A 22,072-nucleotide genomic window follows, 5' to 3' on the forward strand; every position below is an offset into this window, starting at 1 on the left:
AAAACTCATACGGATGATGCACTAACAATCAGGACACTGGGTGATGAAAGATTTCTAGCCTTTCCCACTGGCTGTCGTCATATTCGGCTTCACCGAAACTGTGCTCAGCTCTATGGTGTCAACAATAGCTTGGAAAGCCTGATGGACACCCACTGCGAACTATGGCTCTTAATAAATTCCAACCCAATCTGCAACACAATCCATGAATTCTACTGCAATGAGACCGGGGCTGGAGATGTGCCTCTGGGATTACGAACACTTATTGCTCATGCAGTGGATGGATCCACATGGTGGAAACTCACATTGCAGCAAATTCACTTCTTTTTCTGACTTCCAAGGGCATCGGGGCACATATGTGATGCATATACACATGTGTGGGCAAGGCGGGAGGCATTCACACGCATAAAAAGATAAACAGTAAAAAAAAAAATAATGATTCTGGGATGTCAGGTCCCTCTTTCTTTGGCTCAGTGGCCTTCATTTTCTACCCCTTAGCCAAAGTTCTTCAGAATTGGTGATCGTTTTCCTCATGCCTGCTAAGCCCATTTCCTTAAGTGTTCTTTCCCCTTTGGGCTAAGTAAATATTTACTTTTGCAAGTCACTAGCATCTAGCCAAGACTGCCACTGGGGTGCGTTAGCCAACAATGCTTAGCCTGTTCTTCTGGATAGCCTTTCTTTCATCAGCCATAGCCAGAACTTCAAGCTCTGTGAGCACTCACAGCCAGGATGGTAAAATACTGCAGTATCATTAGACTATCCCAAAGTGGGTCAGTTATAAAATAAAGCAGCAATCAGCCCTGAGTGGTTCACTCCCACCCCCAGTTGTATTTCTGGTAGAGCTGATACCCTTTCAGATCACAGTGACTGTCATCTCTTGGTCATATATGATATTTGAATGGTACAGGAGCCCTCCCTATCACTTACTGACCCTCCATATCCATAAGTGGTCTGGGTGGATTCAACCAGAGGCGAACCAAAAATATTCCAAAAAAAATTATTATGTCAGTGTGAGACGTGTGCATGGCTTCTTATTCTCATTAGTCCCTAAACAATACAGTGTGCTGACTACTTGCAAAGCGTTTACATTGCATTAAGTATCACATGTCATCTACAGACAAATGGTCTAACATGCACAGGAGGATGTGCATAGATTCTGTGTAAAAGTTACGTTGCTTTTTATGAAGGACCCTGAGCATCTGTTGATTTTAGCATCTACATAGATCCCAGAGCCAATCCTCTGGAAGTACCAACAGAACTCTATTTACAAACACACTAACAAAATCCCACTAAGTGCATTTCCAGGCAGATATTCAACAAGTTGATCATGTGAGCTCTGAAAACTGGATATTAATAGAGACTGGTTTAGGAGCCAGAGAAACAGCTCACCAGTTAAGAACACTTGTTGCGTAATCTTTGAGGACCAGAGTTAGGACCCCAGCACCCACCTAACAAGCTGGACATTCCACACACATCTATTATCCCAACTCCAAGCAGGGCCGAGACAGAAAACTCACTGAGGTTTCCTGGCTTCTGGTCTAAGCAAGAAAGCATGAACCTCATGTTTAGGGGAAGACCCTGCCTCAAAAGAATATGCAGAGAGAATGACAGCAAAGGGCACTCAGTATCTGCAGGAGCATGCGCACGCACGCTACACACACACATGCCTGTGCTCACACAGACACATATACACACATACATATGTAAAAAATAAATCAAGAACCTGGTCCATTTCAGTCAGTGCTGTGCCTGTTAAGAGACCCTAGCCTGGAGAAAATAGAGTTCTGTAGGCACTAGTAAGGAAGACTCGCCCACACAGTACAGATCTGAGGACAGTGTACATCATCCTTTCTGGAGTAATACAAGCTGAAAGGCCAAATTGTCCTGAGATGTACAGGATGTCCACAGTGGTTAGCGATAATAACTAAAAAGCATACACAGGCTTTGAGCTTTTCTCAGCTCACCAGGCCATTCCCATTCTCGGAAGAGTTTTCTCACAGTTCTCGCAGCCAAAGCTCTGTGTTATATACTGATTAACATGTTGGATGGAGCTATTGGTTAGAGAGCAGGGTCCATCACAGGGCTCAAACTGTCCATAGGACTCAGGTCAGTGATGCTACCACAGTCATTGTCAGGCCACTACCCCTTTGCAAATTACCATGTGAAGCATTTAAAGTTGGTGTGGAGCATCTCTTAGCGCCTCTGCTCTCAGGGGCATCTGTTTTAGTTGGGAACCACATCTGACTTTCCCTAGGGACCACCATCTATGGTGACTGCTAAGGGATGACCTAAACAGGCGTACAGACTGAACAGGCTGGAAAGTTGCTCCTCGTAGCTCAGTTTTTCTCCCGGCCTCTAGGACTCCATACAGACCACAGTGGTTGAATGTTGTGCACAAGGAAAGACTGGTGGGGTCTTGCAGCTGGATAGCAGAGACAGTGACTCTCACCGCAGTCTTGGGCACTTTACTCGCTGGTCACTGCAGACCAGTTAGCTATGCCAACTGCTCTTGAGCCTGATATTTGCCTCTGGCTAATTATGGTCTTTATCAGTTGCCTTAAGGGGCCTTAATGCAGTTGAAAAGTCCAGGATTCAGTGAGAAATCTGCTTCACCCTCACATAATGCAGTGGTGATAGCACTAGGTCAGCAATCTAAGGAGGAGGGGCCTGGCTTTCTTCTCAAGCAGGAAAACAATAAATAACAAATAAGGGAAAACTTGATGCTGCTGATGCTGCTTATACCACACTGCATTGACAAACACTGAGCCATTTTGTTTGCCTCCTCTACAATACCTGCAGTTCCTGTTACCATGATTCTGATGCTTTCTTCTCAAGGCTCAGGTCCCAGACCCAGGGCCTTTGGGATTTCTGGCCAACCACACAAGAACTGAACTAAATAAATCCCCAGCCCCTGGCATCGTGACTTGGAAAAGGACATCCAAGCAGAATGTTTTCCCCACCCAAGTGGGCCCAAGTGACTGGGGATGCCCAGGTTTGCTTACCTGCCACAAAGTCACCAAAGCCTACTGTGGTCAGAGTGACGACCACAAAGTAAATGGACTCCAAGGCTGTCCACCCCTCGATGTATTTAAAAATGACGGCAGGGATTGTCACAAACACGATGCAGCCAGCCAAGATGAACAGAATAGTTGAGATGACCCGAATCTTGGTCTGACTCACTTGCTTTTTCTGGGAAGAGAAAAGGAAGTAGGGGGATAGGCAAGTCAGAGGCAGTATCCTGGATGCAGAAGGCAGGTCCCCAAAACTTTTCTCCAGTCATAACGAGCTGAGTCAAACTATGATAGCACCTGTGGACTCCCTGTTTGGTGAATGCACACCGAGAAGTTTCTAGGTGGCTTAGAAAGACCCAAGACTTGAAGTTGGAGTCTTTAAATATCGCCTGTGTGAGTCCATTACTACAGCCCAATTCTGATGAGTCACAAGTATATTTGTAGTCACTTCCCAAGAAGAGCTTGCTGGCATTTTCCATGTGCTACTACTGTTCTATTGGTGAATCTGACATTCAGGGATATTCACACATTGGCAGTGTTTAAAATAATAGGTTAGGGAAGAAATAGCATTAGCTTGTGAGAGGCGGTAGGATCATTGTCCACAGTCCTTATTATGCCTTTCAACAAAAGGAAGGAAAATAAAAGAAAATGGAAAAAAGAAAAAAAAATCAAAAAAAAAAAAAAAAAGAAAATGGAATCATAACACACACACACACACCACACACACACACACACACACACACACACACACACACACACACACACACACACACACCTACCATGCCTCATTTGTGGCAGGCTCCGGCCAAGCTTTAGTATGTCTCTCTTTTTTTTTTTTTTTTTTTTTTTAGTATGTCCCTTTATGCACAGTGGAATGCTCATTTCTCTAGCCATATGCTGGCTTAGTATTGTGGTCATTGCATGTTGGCTGCATCGCCATATGTAATAGTAGATGAGACAGAATGACAAGGTCCCTTTCTAAAAGGTCAATAGGAGCTTCCTCCCATGCCTACTTCTAAAGGGCCCAGCACTTAGGCAGTAAAAAAAAAAATATGCCTGAAGACTGGGACTTAAACTGATACAAAGGAGCCATACCAGCACTGTGCTGCATCCTTGGTAGGACTCTTCTGGTGACTCTGGTCTAACCTAGCCTAGCCCCACTTGGGATGATCTAAATCTTCTCTAGACTCCAAGAATTGGTGCTGGGAAAGATGACTCTGGCACTGAATGGCTTCAGTATCATTTGATGGCATAAATATATGAAATGGGTGCTTAACACCAGATCTACATTGCCTAGGTTGGCTTTGGCAAAAGTACACAGCTCTTGGGGACGATGTGGGAAATCCGCTTCCTGCTCACTGCTCCTGATGTCTCTGAAGACAAAGAATCTCAGAGTATGGGGAGCCAATTGCATTTGTGTCCTCATTTTACTGACATAAAACAGACACCAAGAGGGGCTAAGGGACCTGCACAAAATGATGCTGCTAATGAGGGTCAGAGCCAAGATTAGAATTCTGATGTAATTAACTCTCAGCCCTGTGGTTAATGATGGAAACAGCTCTGCAGGTTATTCAACAATTGATCTGCTCAAAGAAAATTGCTACCCACAAAAAAGTTGACTCTAACATAAGACACCACATGCAATCCTTCTGAAGAACAAGCCATCTTGTGTCGATTATGGGAAGATGGGGGATAAAAAGTAATCAGTGTGTATACTGGGAAAAGCTGAAGAAATACAAAGCAAGTCTACTCCTCTGACTACTCAGGGCAGTTAGCATATAAAGTGAGAGTGGGACAAACAATTTACCCTGTATGCCTGTCTCCTTACATCCTCAGGAAGGCCTTCTGAAAAAAATAGATCGATGTTATTGATATAGCATAAAAGTGTCTATTTTTTTTTTCTTAGAAGTGTCACAATAGAGGTTGGTTACCTGAGAACCACAGGAGATGCTCTGCCCAGTTCCTGAATTCCAGTGTTGGATGGGAGAGCGCTGAGGAGTGGCAGTTTAGCCTCTTTGACTGTGAAGGGACTTACTGGTCTGGTTTAGTTCGTAGACAGGCACGAAAAGTCCAGAGCCCAAAAGGGGAGTCGATGGCAGATCGTTATGTTCATGTCGTTGCTGGCAAGGGGACTATTGTGTCCCTTTCTACAAACCGCCTGCCTCAAATGCATAATGAAACTAAAGCAGATTAAATATTTGTGTGGTGCTTGTTTTATTCTAAACTACTGTGTGAACACAACCCTCATCTCAAGGAGGGTGTGCTTGGCAGAGAAGGGAGGAGAGTATACGCAAAGTTAGAGATGAAGCCAACCTCTTGCGATAGACAGGAGTGGGCTCGCTTGATGAAAGAGAATGCAAGTGCTGGGTGCTGCTGCTCTAATGGCACCGTCTATCTGCGGGCTCACAAGCAAGGCAGCCATCTCTCCTTCTGCTTCCTGCCCACACTGACCAGAGTGCTCCTGTACTCCCAGGAATGATGCTCAGAAAATATTTGGAACATATAATTAAGAAATATTTGGCATGGCTACATATAGGTCTATGAAAAAAATGCATGTATCCATATTTGATTATAAAAAATAATAAGCCCCGAGTTGTAGCAGTATCTACTATTCTGGGCATCTGTACTTTTGCTATCCCACAACCACTAGACAACTGCCTTCAGCGAACATCAGCTTTCATGACATATGGCGCCTCAGCCCATGACATGTGTTGAGCTTCAGGCTTCGACTCTGTATGCATCGACTCCTACTATGTAGAAGGGCTTTTAGGGACATAGTCCAGGGGCAGACTACCTGAGACACATGCTGTCCCTACAGCTAACCAGGTGAGCAACCTCAGATTTCTCAGCTTCAATACAGTGGAAACAAGAAAGGCCACCTTATGCCGGGGGTGTAGAAGATGGAGTGCTGTAAAGGTCTTGGCAGCATCTACCAAGTGCGTGGTGGTTGCTAACTGGCTCCTTTGGTGTAAAAGCTCGAGTCTCTCTTTCACTGTAAGTGGTGCCAGACTTACTGATTTTCTTTGCTGATAAAACGTGTCCCCCTCCTTAGCTTAAGACAAGTTCCACTCAGCTTCAGGAGGCGCACCCCTCCTTGTCCCTTTCTGGATACATTGCCCCATATAAGCACCAAAGCTTCAATTTGTGAAAAATCTTCCTCTTCCTTTGATTCTTCTGTGCCGGCCCTAGCTGAGTCCCATAGACACTTAGTTCACTATGGCAGGGTTGTTGGTTGGTTGGTTGGTTGGTTGGTTGGTTAGTTGTTTGGTTGGTTTGGTCTGTTTATTTATTTTTTAATTTGCCTTTCCATTCATTTCCTCCTGGTTCTCATCAAATTTCTGAAACTACAAAGAGCTCCTAATGGCATCTGGGATGTGAGGAATGAGTCGCAGAGGGAAACTGAGGGCCCCCGAGCCTCGTCCTTTCTGAATCCTCAAACCCCATGTCTCATGCTGCTTACAGAATGAAACTGCATTTCCCTAGTGCCATCTGTCCCTAGGCAAAACCACATCTCTTCTGTACTCATGGTTGACTGGAGGGTGTAATGCTTGGGCAGACGTGGCAAGGCTGTTGTGTGTTCCTGACCCGGTCTTGTCTCCCTCACTGTACAGACTGATTAGGACAGATGAGTTGGTTTTCAACTCCTTCCACAGATACCGTTACAAAATACTAGGAAACACTGTTAGGGGGGGAAAAACTAGCTCTTATATCCAGCTGATGCTGATTACAGGAAATCTTGAAGAACTCAAAACTCCATATCTGTGTCTGGGCAGTTCTACTAAGGAAGATGTGAGCCTCATATGCAGGAGGAAGAGGCTGCTCAGTGCATGCAGCTCTGGTTATTAACTTCAGAAGCTCAAAAGCACAAGTCACGTGCCCAGAGGCTGTGAAAACAATCCCCTGCTTGTGTTTGTTTACAGAAACATTATTGTAGAAAGCCGGAAGGTATTTTTGCTCATTCCCTGGCTATTTTTTTCATTTGATTTTTTTTTAAAACTCCTCATAGTACCTGCTTTTCTCACAGTTTCTATGTGATTTCTTAGGATTCTAACATACACTCTCCAGATTGTTTTGTCTGCCTTAGGAGTATTTTTAGTATGTTTTTAGCCAGGACACTGGAGATTTTATTCAAAGACATTGCGACAAAGATGCTAGAAATAGGACCTAGATGTGTAGGACCCTCCTTCATGGTGTAGCTGGGCTTTGTTGAAATTTAAACATGTCACCATAGTAGTACAATTGAACTGAGGATAATTTCTCCCAGTGGGAAGATAACAGGCACCGTCTTGCTAAAAGTTGGGTTTTTCCTTCTGTGTTTTCTGCCAAGATTTCTTCTAAAAGGTCTACGTATAACTAACAGCAAAGAGTCACAATGTATCAGCAACTCTAGAGACTTAAGAAGGCTTTTTAACACCATGGTCTATAATCTCCATAGCAGAAACACTCTAGACACACAGAAGTGAGAGCACACAGAAAACTCTTCATGGAGATTACGTAAGTACAAATATCTAAGTGGTCTATCTGTATACCAATAGATGGATAGATGGATAGATGGATAGAGAGATAGATAGATAGATAGATAGATAGATAGATAGATAGATAGATATCAATACAGAGATATATAGTTACATCCAGCATGACACATGTCACTGGCTGTTCAATTCAATACACTGAGGTTTTGCCATGCAAAGCTTTTTTTTTTTAAATGAAATTACACTTTTTTTAATCACTGAAGCCTAATAAAAATTCACCTGTAATAAAGAAAAATTTACATTCATAAGTAATAATATTCTCAATTCCATACCAGGAAGACCATTTTAACACATTTATTGAATCAAAAGTCACGGAGCATAGACACTCCCCCATGGACTTTTCAATATATTGTAGAAGTTCTGCCATCTTCCATCATTAGCATACATTATTTTTTTTATCATGAAAGTTATATTTTATTATCCTAGAGTCATCACACAGCTTCAGACTCTACATTTGTAATTATGGTCCTAAGACAACATCCCAAACCAACCTGCTCATCAGTGTGACTTTTCTTAGCTGAATGTTATGTCCAGTTTTTAACAGAGGTATGTGATTTGAGGGCTAGGATTCTAGGGGAGACTCCAGCCACATTGCAGATCAAGGTGGTGTCTCTCTAGATGTGCAGAGCAGAGCCTTGCTCTTGGTATCTGCTTATATACTGTCCAGTGGTGTCATGGGGTTGTAGGACATTGTCTGGTTATCTTAAGTAAAAGATGTCACTGAGTTCAAATTCTAGTGTAGCCTTCTGTGTAGTGGGGATCCTGACTAAGCTACTATTGTATGTCTAAAGAGCTTTTCTTTTTACTCAGTAAATTCCATCCCCTGATCCATGAGGCATACACAGTGACGATGAGGACCACATAGAAGAATTACTAACAATTTCACAGCACTTTTGTGCCACAACAGGAAAAAGGAAAGCATCCAGTAAATAGTCCAATCACTAATAAACATGGAAATTCAGGGAAAACAAACAAACAAACAAAAAAACCTCAGATATTAAAACATACAATTATTAAGCAACGCAATAAAAACAATCTGCCAAAGCACATTGCCATGATCCCTATGGCATATACTTATTTTCCCAAGTTTATATTTTCTCCATGTTTGGTATATACCACATTGAAAAACACATTAAGAAAATAAGGTAATGCAAAAAATAAATAAAATAAAAATTAAAAATAATAAAAATAAATTTAAAAAAGAAAATAAGGTAATGCAATCACTTTCAAACAAAAATGTTGTAAAGTGGAACATAGGAGTCTTGTAGCTGTTGGGCCCTGATGTAAGCCAGTCTTAGTACTGCATAATCATAATTTGATCAGGGTCAAGTAGGAGCATATGGGTCATGGCTGTGGTCCAGGTATTCTTTTGTTAATGAAAGGAACAACTAAGGATCCAGTAAAGCTTGGTAATTAGCTTCCATTCATCACAATGTTCTTCTTGTAGGTTTCTATTACTCTCTGGATCCTTCTATTTCCCCATTCTCCTATATTTCTCTTACCTAGAGTCTCAGTAGGATGTCCTCACATCTATCCCAATCTCCTACTAAGTGAAGACTTTCATGGGACATGCCTTTTGGGCTAGTGCCCAATTATAAGTGAGTATATACTATGTATGTCTTTCTGCATATGGGTTAACTTACTCAGTATGTTCATTTCTAGTGCCATCCATTTGTCTAGAAATTTCGGGATTTCCTTGTTTTTAATAGCTGAGTAGAATTCCATAGTATAAATGTACCACAGTTTCTTTAACCATTCTTCAACTGAGGGGCATTTAGGCTGTTTCCAGGTTCTGGCTATTATGAATAAGGCTGCTATGAACATGGTGGCATACATTATTGTGACCTTACATCAGTCAATTGAACCATTCAGTAGTGAAACTTGAATGGAATTCAAATTTTGGAACCCCAGGGGAAATAATAAAATAAGCTATCCTCAAAGACTTCCAGATTTCCTACCAAATGCCATGGGTTTGAAATTGGTGCTACTGGGTTTCTTTTTTCCTTAGATATAAAATTATATTGGGTCCCAAACTCTTACATAAATTTGCAACAGACGGGCACCAGGGGAGTGGCTTTGTCCAAGATGTTAAGTCCACATCTGGCATGTGCACCTCCATGAGTTTTGCATGGTCTCTGCTAAACAATCCATAGTTGTGATGAGTTCATGTGACCTCAATGTCTCTGGATAGTTGCTAGAAGCACTCTAATATTTTAAGAAGATCTTGAACTGAACCTTTGAAGATACAAGGTTGTGTATTTGAATTCTGGTGACATTATCAAAGCAGTTGGGTCATTTCCTAACTCAACTGCTTACCTTTTAAAAGCACATTAATCAGAATATTGATATCAAATTCTCTGGGCCTTAAGTTTCCATGAGAACTATACTTCCCGTTTTCACTGATGTTCCCTCCTTTTGTCGTATTTCAGGGTTTGTTTTATTTTTAAATCTAACTCAGCTCTTCTAGTTCATTTTTTTGTTTCCTCACTCTAAACTACACAGCAGAGAGTGTGTTTTCTCAGTACACTTGTTGTGTGACCTTTGCTAGAGAGACAAATATCTATTCTTCCCCCAGAGATGGCACCAACAACAGACCAAAGAAACAGTTCTTTACATGTCTGGCTTAGCACAGCAGCGAGAAATATGGGTGAGGTATTGTTTTTAGGGCCATGGATGACCTAAGAGCAGCTGCATCACCAAAAAGCTCACCCCAGAATAGCTGACAACTCACAGAACCTGCAATATGCTCCTCCAATTGCAAGCGCGCCTATAACCTCATTGAGAACCTTTGCGAATCTCCTAAGTTTCAGGATCTTCCTGTGCCTTCAAGTTTCCTCAGCATCCTGATCGGTTTGGATTACTTGCAAAGTCTTAGGAACTTCCCTCCTCCTTCCGGCAGGGAGTGTTTCAATTCAGAGGAAATAGCTACACGTGTTCGTTTACAAAAATTTTCCTATCCTCTTCAGACAAGTTTTTCAGCGTTGGATTTTTTCCTGCTTGATTTTTGTGGGATGTTTTGGGGGTTTTTGTTTTTGTAATTCTAACATGGAATTGTCAAGCTTCTGTAGTTGTTTTTTAATTTTTCACTATTTGTATACAGCCTATATTAGGTCCACACCTCTTCCGACTGGTATCAGAGTTATAATCATCCTCTTCTGAAGGATGTCGGACCAGGCTCACCAGTACAGAACTTACTGGAAAACTTATTGCATGTGTGTCTACTTCTTTATAAATTAGAACTTGGCTTTCTTCCATCTGTACTTCATTACAACAAGCAAAAGTAGGAGGAAACACCCTTGCTTTTTCTGTCAAGAGTTGTAGGATTTGCTCTCAGTTTGGCAGCCATAATGTTTTCACTATAAACATACCGGAGAGCAGGGTCACCACTGGCATCCATGACATTTGAATCTGCACCATGTTCTAGTAGAATGGCTAGCTATTATTCTGGCTGATAGATGCCTTACTATGAGCAGTGTTGTTGTAACCGTCACACCGAGCCCGCACACTTCATTACTGTGGAAGGTGCCAGTTCTAGGTGTCTATAAAGTACAATGCAGAGGAGTCCTTTCTTCATCCTGACCATTTCGCTCAAACTGGAACCACTGTCCTTGCCTCGCAGAGGACCGCTAGATGGCCGGTCGGCCCTTCGCAAACATCGCTTCTTCATGCGGGGAGATAAAACACAGACCCTTCAGATGTCCACTTCTCAGCTTCCTTTTTCTTTACTTCCTTCATATACAAGGAAGGACCCTGATGATGGTCTTTTTTTCCCAGTAGAAAATTGTGAGCCTTCTTCTTTGGCACTCTTTCTTGTGGAATCCGTCCACTGCTCTTCTTCTTCTTCTTCTTCTTCTTCTTCTTCTTCTTCTTCTTCTTCTTCTTCTTCTTTTTCTTCTTCTTCTTCTTCTTGTTACTCTTCTTTTTCTTTTTTTCCCTTTGACTTTTGGATGTGTCCTGAGAGCAGATCACCACTTTTGATGGATGAAGCTAAAACTCTTAGGCTGCTTTCTCCTCTGAACAAGATGACCCAAGGAGCCTCTCTAGCACACTCAGTGATGGCCCCTGCTGATGGTGGTACTCAAAACTCCAGGCCACCTGCTGGGAGACCCAGTGACCTAGGCTAGGGTTTCAGTGGAGGGAACAAGGAGAAGACAAAGGCCAGTAGAGAAAGGAGGAACAAGAGTGATGAGGGGGCACACTCAAGCGGGGACAACCCAGCTGGGCCTCCAGAAAGACTTTAATTGAACATTTTAAAAGTTAGTGGTTGCTAACCTTTGGAAATAAATGGTTATTGGAACAGATGGTCTGTATTGGAAATTCAATCTTTTCAAAACCTAATTATGAGTACATTTATACATCATGGACTGTTCTAATTGTGAAAGACATGGCAGGAGTGCAGGTGGGAGGAAGGAGGATGGAGCAAGTAGGGGATGGGGGAGAGGAGCAAAGTGTGATTAGAGAGAGAGTTAGAAAGAAGGAAATTGGAAGAGAGAGAGGGGAGAGAAGGAAAGAAAAAGGAGTAAAGAGGACAGGATAGAATGGAGGAGGGAGGGGAGGAGAAAGGGATCAAAGGAATAGAGGGGAGAGAAAAGGAGGGAGAGGAGGGAGGAAGACAAGCAGGAATGGAGGAGGAAGAAGGGGAAAGAGAAGGTGAGGGGAGATTGAAAAGTGAAGGAGTTCTCTTTTCAGACACACACAGTCTACCGGTCCCAGGGTGGGAGCACTTGAGTGTAACTTGTCAGGGTGCTGTAACTACCTACCCATGGTATCTTGCCTCAGTTGTTATTGAAGGTAACAATTCAGTACCAAAGGACAAATTGGAGAAAAGGGAGAAAGGGGAAGGGAAGTGAATGGGGGAAGGTGCTTTTCATGTCCTCTGGTGTGTGTCGACTACAATGGTTGGTCTTTGCATCTGTGTTAGCCAAATACACAGAAGCTTTGGCCCAGAGGCCAGAACAGTTCATAAGCAGCACCAGGACAGGTGCTCACCAGACCCCACCACAGTGGAAGAAAGGTTGTTTTCTCTAGTTGAGGTGTGTAAGAATGAACAGGGAGAACCTACTGAGGAACCATATCTGCAGAGTTATGAACAATCCAAATAGATCTCTACCTATCCACCAATATTTACTCATCCAAATTCTCAGTTTATTCTATACATGTTTCTGCAGCAGGATGTCCATCCATGGACAGCATGCCCTAACTCTGCAGCAACAATAACACAGACCGCCAAGTTCAAGACCTGGGGTCACTTTGCTAAGCACCACATTGTAGCTAGGGCACTCAAGCCTTCTCGTAGAATAAATACTCATTTCCTGCAGTGAAGCAAGGTGCTCCAGCCACCACAACACAGGTGGCCACTGACCTTTCACTCTGGCCCCAGCTCTTCTTTTCAGTTTGAGAACAAGATTGCTCCAAGAAGATATCCCAACTCTGGGCTTGTATTAGGCAATCCATCTGCTTACAGATAAACCATAGTCAACAATATTGAGAAAATACATTAAGATTCCATTTTTAAAAGATGTATATGTACGTACGTACATACCTACCTACATATGTAAAGTATATAGGTATTTTGTGTGCACTTATTAGTTCATATTTGGAATGACAAAGAGGGGACATGACTTACTGGGTTCTTTCAAAGACCAAAATCGCCCCGAGTATCCTCTACTAGCACTCTCTAGTACCACAGTTTCTTGGTTTCTGAAACACAGTCATATCCAGCCCCTGACTCCGAGTCACCTTGCAACCCACAGGAGATTGGCTGTGCTCTCAGTGCTCTCTTGATTTAACAGTGAAGTTTTATTTAAGAGTTTGGGGCTTGAGAGATTGCATAGTGATTAAAGTGCACTGGCGACTCTTCCAGAGGACCTAAGTTCAATTCGCAGCATCCATGTGGCAGGTCACTACCATCTGTAACTGTAGTTTCAGGAAACCTAACACCACCTTCCTGCCTTCATGGGCACCAGGCACGCACATGGCACTCAACATATGTGCAGGCAAAACACCCCTCCACACACACAAAAATAAAATTTTAAGAGCTTGGATTATTCCACAATGAAGGAGGAAAAATGTTGGCATCTCCTGTGCTATGAGGTTCATTCTTCCTAAGAGGAAGTGACTTTTCCTCTTTATATCGTGAGTGTTCACCAGGAAGAAACAGTAATCGTCATCAGATCAGCTGTGAGAGGGACTGCAACAGAGCTCCTGATAAAGATGGGGATTGAAAAAGCTCTGGAACCTGACAGAACTACCTGGGAGGGATACAAATCCTGCCTGGGAGCTAAGACAGGGTACAGCGCAGGACTGTGGTCATAAACCAGACATCACACTTACTGAGTAAACTCAAGCATCCCCTCACGGGGTGGTGGATTGCTAGTAGATGATGGTCCCCACCCAATTGTCCCTTCCCTTCTCTTTTCTGCTTTAGTTTTTTGTTTCGGTTTGTTTGTTTTTTTGTTTGTCTTGTTTGCTATCTAGACAATGACTCTTAGCAGGAGCACATGAGGCTGCTGCTGCTGCTTCTTCACAGAGGAGTAGAAACAGAGACCCTAAAAATCAAAAGAAGACACGTGGCCTTGGAATGCTCATCTCGTGTTAGGAGTTAGAAAGCGGCCCTTGCCTGACTCTACTGAAGCTCTGCCTTCAGCTGACTTAGCGGCTCTAAACCCCTATGCCTCTTGTGCCATGCAGTGATGGAACTGAGTCCATTGGGTCTTTCTGTTGTCATCACTCTTGTTTCTGTTGTTGATCCTTTGTTTGAATTCCCATCCTTAGTCTGATGAAAGCAACCCCCAGGCAGTATAGAAACTGAAAGGACTTGGAGCTATAAAAGGATCCTCCCAGTGACCAATGTGGAACATGTAGGAGCTTCCATGGTGAGGAGCTTTGGGTGGCCACACTTGCCATTTGGTGTTATATAAGAAGAACAGGGAATCACATGACTTATCTTCTGTGGCTAGAGGCCAAAATAGCACTGTCATGTCCATCCCAGGGGAGTCACTAGGGTACTTCTAAGCATCAGCAGCAACCATCATCACCACCACTATGATCACCATCATCCACTACCAGCACCACCACCACTGAAGGGCTCTTCAACAGGTCCAAACATGGCAAACATGGCCCAGGTCTTGCCCTCCCCACTTCCCTCTCCCTTGCTAAACTGTTAGTTTATATTAGTAAAGCTAGGCCTCCAAGGTCTAATCCCATATTTGGCCACTTCCTCATGCCTGACTAAAACTCCAAGGTCTAACTACCAAAGCTCCAATGTCCGGTGATCAAAACGCATTATTGGGCTGCACTGGCTGAGCTGTCAAATCAGGACTTACTCACTTGCCCCAGTACAGACTTCTCCCTTTTTCTCCTTTAAAAAAAAAAAAAAAATCCTGCAGAAACACCTGCTGTCTGCTTTGCGCAATCCAGAGGCAGCTCCACTCAACTCCCAACCATCAACCCGCAATCCCACTCTCTGGGGAAATAAATGTCCTTTGTGCTGAGAATTTGGTGTCTGGGTGTGTTCTGTGCAGACTCCAAAGCCCCCACTACAACCACCACCATTATCACCAGCAGCAGCAGTGGCTGCTACACTAGCTTGCTGGACAGACACAGCTGTGGCTTCTGCTGGAACCAACACTTTGATGTCACTTGATCCACTCTTCTTGTCTTCATAGCTTCCAAGTCTGGTTTTCCAGCCTTCCTGGGACTCAACAGGTATCTAATGCCACTGTTCAGAGCGTCCTTTTCTCTGTGGAACAGGCCTGTCTGTTATCCCCTTATCACACAGAGAAGAACCCACCATGGATACGGTAATGTCAGGATGATTCCAAAGGCAAAGCAGTTGGTTTGAGTATTACATACAAGCATCACATTAAACCAAAAGGAGAAAATTTCTTCAAAAGCAAAAGCCATTTTCTTATTAACACCTGCAGACCCAGACCTCTCCCAGAATTCCCCTGAACTCCTGGCCATTATCCTCAGGCAGCCTGAATCTCAGGAAAAGTTTTATCGATTTCCATCATCCTCCTTCCTTTCCAATTAAACTTTCTCCTGGAGGAATCTGTCAATGCTTTTGTTGATCTTCTGTTTAAATTGCCCACGGTTTCTCTCATTTTAAGCTAAGCTGCTTACCTGTAGCTGCCACTTCTGGACATCAAGGGGGAAAGCTGGATTCAGTCATTTGGAAGCAGGCCAAGGACACAGCCTAGTTAGATCTCCCGCTGACAGCCCTACAGTTGTTCTGACCCTGAGAACAGCTGGAGCTACGTACAGTCAGATGAGATATAAACCACAGTGGGTAACAGACCCCTATGTGGCTACGGATTTTAGGAGGACACAGTTACCAGACACAGCTGATCTCAGCTGTTGTGTGCCAGAGTTATATCTCTCCTTGAGACCTAGGGGTGTGGGAGGAGTGGTATCCTTCTCTTACATAACACCAGCAGGGCAGTCATACCATCTGGTGAGACACAGGGGGCTGGCTACCTGTGAAAGCCAAACAGCACCAGTGTCTAGAAGGGTCAGCCAGGAGATGATGGTCTTAGGTGTGGAGAAGGCAACCATGCGCGCGCACACTGACAAGTCCTGCAATTACCAGAAGCCAGAGAATGTGTGTGTGTGTGTGTGTGTGTGAGAGAGAGAGAGAGAGAGAGAGAGAGCATGCGTGCCTGTGTGCATGCATGCATGTGGGAGGGGGTGGGGGGTTGTAGGAGGGAGTGCGTGATGATACTGGTGGAATCCCAGCACCTGGGCCAGATGTAGATGCAAAGAAAAATGCTTAGTGCAATTCTTCACAAGTTAGTGCATATCTCTTAGATATGTATTCTCGTGGCTTTATTTTCATCTTTGCACTCCTCTTTGTGATCACCATATAGTCTCTTTGTAACTTTTGTAAATGAGAGAAAATAAAAAGAGAGGAGCTCACAGAGATCCCCCTGCCTCTGCCTCCCGAGTGCTGGGATTAAAGGCATGTACCACCATGCTCAGCATAAGCAGGCTACCAAGATGAGACTTCATAGCCTATGACCATGTAATGGCGGAGGAGATCCCCCTCAGTCACAGACCTAGGAGAGGGGAATAGGGTGAAAGCAGGAGGGAGAGAGGAACGGCAGGATACAAGTGAGAGGAAAACAATTTAGATGTGATCTGGATAAATTAAATAAAATAAAAGATAGTAAAATAAAAAAAGAGGGGAGCAAGAGTGCACTGAGCAGGATGTGACCAGAAGTGGAGAAGAGAAAGAAACTAGGCAACATGTTCATGACCTCACATTTTTTCCCAGAGACAGCACAAAATGCCCTTGGAAACCACACACATTGTCTTCTGTATAAGGGGTGATGACTACACCCTCAAGGGAAGACTAGAAGAAAAGTGTGTGCTTCCCACAGTACATGGAGAAAGACAATTCTTGTCTGGGCCTTCAGAATCCTAGGGACATTTTGCCAAGAGTGGTGACAGAAGCCATGGGTACCTGGTCTTCTTCCAAGGCAGTAATTGTATCCTGCCTGGCTCTTCTGGGTCACTTCCTCTTCCTGCAGAATGGCAGTCCCTCCTCCTGTGCAAAGCTGATGGGGAGCCCCGGTGGCTCATGCACCCCTACAGGGTTGCTCCCCAGCCCAATCTATAACAGCAGTGCCTCTGCCCTCTGCTCCCTGGAGGGCTGCACTGTTCACTGATACACAGATACCATGCCAGCTCATAGATTTTGTGTCCTTTGTTCTCCAAGACTTTTTTTTTAACTGTAGCAGTTCTAGGTTTATGGAAAAACTGAGGGGAAAGCACATTTATCTCCATGCCTCCACACATACAAAGCCTCTCCTGATATCCCTACCAGAGTGGAACACCTGCTGCAACTGATTTATACTAGGGCTCACTCCTGCCTGGTGTGGTGCAGTCTACAGACATGGATAATGGCATGTCTGTATCTACCATTACAATATCACACAGAGTGTTTTCCCAGACCCCTTGCCACCCCTCCCTCACCACTGGTCTCATATTGACTTTAGCTCAGCAATAAGCATGCACATGTCTTGCAGGCCTTGTTGTGGCTTCTTAATGCTGTGCTGTTTTGCTTTGTTGGTTCTATCTGTAGGGCATTTTTAATGTTTAGCAGATTCCTAATCATTCCTCAAAGCACAGCTCCAGCCTTACCACCTACAGAAAAGGCCTGCCACACCCTTAAAGTTAGCATTTTGCCCTTATTCTCCCCTTATTCCCCTCCCCTATGATAGGAATGTGGAAAGTGGGAGGGAGGGAAGAATGGGAGGATACAAGGGATGGGATAACCATTGAGATGTAACAAGAATAAATTAATAAAAAATTTAAAAATAAATAAATAAATAAATAAATAAATAAATAAATAAATAAAAAGGTAGCATTTTGTCTGCTGCTGTGCCTGTGAGGTTCCCTGTCAGTGAGGCTGCTCAGTCTGCCTTACTGTCTGTCTCCGAGTGTCTGTCTGTCTACCTCCTTAATACACAGTGTGCACCTTCATCTGTGTGTCATCAGTATCCTAAATATCGGATTGGTTTGTATGCTTGTCACACTGGCTAGGTTCATGTCAACTTGACATAAGCCGTGAGGCGCAAGCCGGTAAACGTTGTCCCTCCGTTGGCTTCTCCTTCAGTTCCTGCCCCCAGATTCCTGCTTGAGTCCCTGCCCTGACTTCTTCCTCCCTCCACAGTGGACAGGGATCTGCGCGTGACACAAACCTTTTCTTCCCCAAGCTACTTTCAGTCATGGCGTTTTGTCACAGCAGTAAGAAACCATAACTACGATACTTATTTCCCATCTATTTTAGTCCCTGGAGAAAATGTGTGCATAAAATAATCTACGAAAGAAATTAAAATGTGCATCCAATAAGAGATAAATTGTCAAGGCTTTATCATATGGAATGCTAGCTGAATGTATTTGATAAAGAAATATAGGCATGTGTGTACATACATGTACATAGTACTTCTTAATCTAAATGATACCAGCATGAGAGCTGCATGGGGAAGGGATTAATCATCTTACCCAGGCTGTTTACAGAACAGATGTATGTGCAAATTCCCAGAAGTTACTCAAGGGATTTATTTCTGAAACTTCTTTTTTTCCCCCTCCCTCTAACATCACTTAGATGGTAACACCCTAAGGGACGGCGTGTAAATCTGTTGGGATGCTTGTTATTGTCACAACTGCAGGGGCACTGTGCCACAAATTATAACTCTTGCATATTTCTTAGAAAGTTCTGAGCACACCACTGAGAAAAATTATGTTTATAGTTGTCTGAGCCAAGAGCTCCACTCTCTTCTATTTGTAAACACGTGCAGACCTCTGTATTCAGTGGAGAATACATTACTACCAGAATATCAATAATGTAAAATTTGTGCTTGGGCGTGAGTATCCACACGTGTCTACAAGTGCACGTGCACATGTATGTGGAGAGCAGACAATGACCTCTGAAGCTGTTCCTCAGACACCTATCTGAGGGGGGATGGGAGGTCTCTCTCTGTCCTGGAGCTCCCCAAATAGGACAGGCTTGGTGGACAGTGAGTTCCAAGGGAGGGACCTGCCTGGCTCTGTTTCCCTATGGTTTGTGTTAAAGTGCATGACACCACACCCTGATTTTCCCTGACCTCAGGTCCTTACACCCACACATCAAATGCTTTACCAACTGAGCCGCCTTCCCAGCCCTGAGCAAGAGGAATTTTGATAAGGTTGGATTTTCATCCACTGGACCTGGCTGAGAGTTGTTCTCTGTCTTGGGAAAAACACATCACTAGGGGAAGAAATCCCCAGAGGCACCTGAGTCACAGTACAAGCTGCCTGAGTCTGTCTCTCTTGAAAGCTGATGCGTTTGCAGGCTCACTAGCTCAGCTGTTTTCCTAACATTTCGTGAGCAGACACTGATTATTGAAACACAGTTTTTGTCATGGTTTCATTTTGACCTCATAACTAGAAAACAACCATGGGCTTCTTTCAAAATTATGTGTCTGATAAGTTGTACTGTCGTCAGTGTTCATTTCAATGTAATAAAAATGTCCCAGTATTTTCTGAAAAGGGAGAGATTACATATTTCGAAACTACCAAGTGAAAATACATATTTTAAGAAAGTTGACACATCTGCAGAATTACACTTCTAAGGGTCACCTGATGAGATATGCACACATAGATATGGTTTGTAATGGGCATTATGGGATGGGGATTTGGGGGCTCCACTGGTGAGCCATCTTCTCACCAAAACAACTATACTTTGAAAGTTAAGCTCTCTCTTCCTCCATTGGCATTTATCTGAATATGATGTCATCTCCTATATCAAGATATGTGAGGTTAGGCCTAGTAATATCTGTACTACCCAATTGTGGATTAAGAGTTCTTTGAGTGCCCAGCTTTGAGGCCGCTCCTGTAGAGAACACGGCAATGAGGGTGGAGTCACACAGTCTTAGGCTGATAGGGATACCAGGTGTCAATCACACAACTCCAAGAGGGCAACAGTAAGGCTATTGGACCTGAAGGTGAGGTGCAATGGTAGTTTGGGGCTACTGAACTGAGGAACTGACACACTGATGGCAGGGAGAGGGTGGGGCATGTGAGGCAGAAATATCACACAAGTCTAAGGACAGAGTGTGAGGCATCTGCTGTAAACACTAAGGCTCCTCGAACCTTCTGCAGTAAGGCGGACCTCTCTCCCCAAGCACAATACCCAACGTGCTCTGGAAAAGAGGTTTCACCTTGAAAAACTTTAAAAACTATTTATTCATGGAGTCTTGAGAGACAGCTCAGCAGTTAAGAGAACTCATTGCTCTTTAGAGGACCTGGGTTTGATTCACAGCTCCAACATGACCACTTATGGTCATCTGCAACTCAACTTCCATGGGATCTGATGCCATCTTCTGACCCCCATGTGTACCAGGCACAAGATATGCATGCAGACAAAACATGCACATGCTTAAATTCTTTTAATTTTTATCACTATGAACTTTATGCAAAATCTGGCTGGTGTGATTTCCTGCTATTTAATAATCAAATCTAATAATTTAAATCCAAGACATGGCTAGAAACATAAAAACTAAAGATGTGTGATCACTGCAGAATAGAACAATAGAACGAGGGTGGGTGTCATAGTGAGGCAGGAGGATAATAAACAAAGAAGAGGAAGGGCCAGAGATTAATAGATGGAAGGTGCCAGCAGTGAGTGGACTGGACACCCTGGCTTACTTACTGGCTTACTCGTGTTTTGCATTGGTTACTTTTCTGCTGCCACGATGGAATGCTATGACCAAGGCAACTTAAAAAAAAGAGTCTACGCTGGCTTATAGTTGCAGACGGATGCAAGTCCACCGTGGAGGGGAAGCGTGGTAGCAATCGGCAGGCACAGCAGTAGAAGCAGGAAACTGAGAGCTCAAGTTCTTCACCAGAAGCACAGTGAGCCAAGTAGAAGTGGTGTGGGGGCGTTTAAGGCACACCCCTAGCGACATACTCCCTCCAGCAAAGCTTTCCCCAAACAGTGCCACCAGCTGGGGAGCAAGTGTTCAAGTTCCTGAGACTCCAATTTATGTTTTTCCTTCAAGATAGCAGGGGCTTCACTCAACCAACGGAGCATGCTCCAAAAAGAAGTTCCCAAAAGTGGGATGGGCCAGTCCAAAAATAATGACCCACAAAAGATCACTGTGGGTCTCGCTTCACCCCATCCCTTTTTGCCCTCTTAGAGCCAGGCCACGGGATATGACCCACTTCCAGGGTCCTCCGATCTCCCTCTGACTGTCACTTAGAAGACTTTGCATGTGTCTCTACAGAATTCATTTTGAAGAGACACACAACACAACAGGAACCTGTGGGCCTCTAGACTCAGGCCCGTGCCTGAAACAGGAGAGCATCGCTGTGCCCAAAAATATAGATCAAGGCACCTGCTAAGCCATGAAGGTTCCCTGCATGGAGACACTATTCCTTTTATTCAGATGTTCTCCAGATATGAATATGCCATGGTCTAAGCCAGCTGTATAGGACTATCACAAACATTTGCAATAAGAAACATGTCTTCCTTGATACCCTATGAGAATATATAGGGGGACGTAATCCCCCTCAGGAACAGTCATAGGGGAGGGGAATAATGGGAAAATGGGGGGGGGAGGAATGGGAGGATACAAGGGATGGGATAAACATTGAGATGTAACAAGAATAAATTAATAAAAAAATAAAAAATAAATTAAAAAAAAAAAAGAAACATGTCTTCGTCTTGATACCCTAGCATCATATTCAGGGGGAGGAGGTCCCCCTCAGTCACAGTCATAGGGAAGGGGAATGGGGTGAAAGCAGGAGGGAGGGAGGAATAAGAGGATGCATGGGATGGGATAGCAAATGAGATGTAATGTGAATGATTTCATTTTTCAATTAAAAAAAAAAAAAAAAAAAAAAAAGAAACATGTCTTTACCTCCTTGTATAACCCTCATGACCCATGAGGGTTTTCTCAGACTTCAATCCTACCCAAGACACTTCCAGAGCCAGTCTATTTTTCCATGTATTTTAAAAGAGAAATGGGAAATTAAAAAAAAAAAAAA

The 22,072-nt window shown here is 43.6% G+C and overlaps 1 protein-coding gene across 3 annotated transcripts in view; it reads right to left on the minus strand.

Moving 5' to 3' along the window:
- Kcnk10 (potassium two pore domain channel subfamily K member 10) overlaps positions 1 to 22,072 on the minus strand; it is a 141,950-nt gene that overhangs the window by 3,928 nt on the left and 115,950 nt on the right. For all 3 annotated transcript variants that reach the window (XM_051150247.1, XM_051150231.1, XM_051150239.1), the window contains exon 5: positions 3,000 to 3,186. In XM_051150247.1, coding sequence (XP_051006204.1) covers positions 3,000 to 3,186 — 187 coding nt within the window. The remainder of the gene's footprint in view (positions 1 to 2,999; positions 3,187 to 22,072) is intronic.

Source organism: Acomys russatus, chromosome 1 (assembly GCF_903995435.1).
Source record: "Acomys russatus chromosome 1, mAcoRus1.1, whole genome shotgun sequence".
NCBI lineage: Eukaryota > Metazoa > Chordata > Mammalia > Rodentia > Muridae > Acomys > Acomys russatus.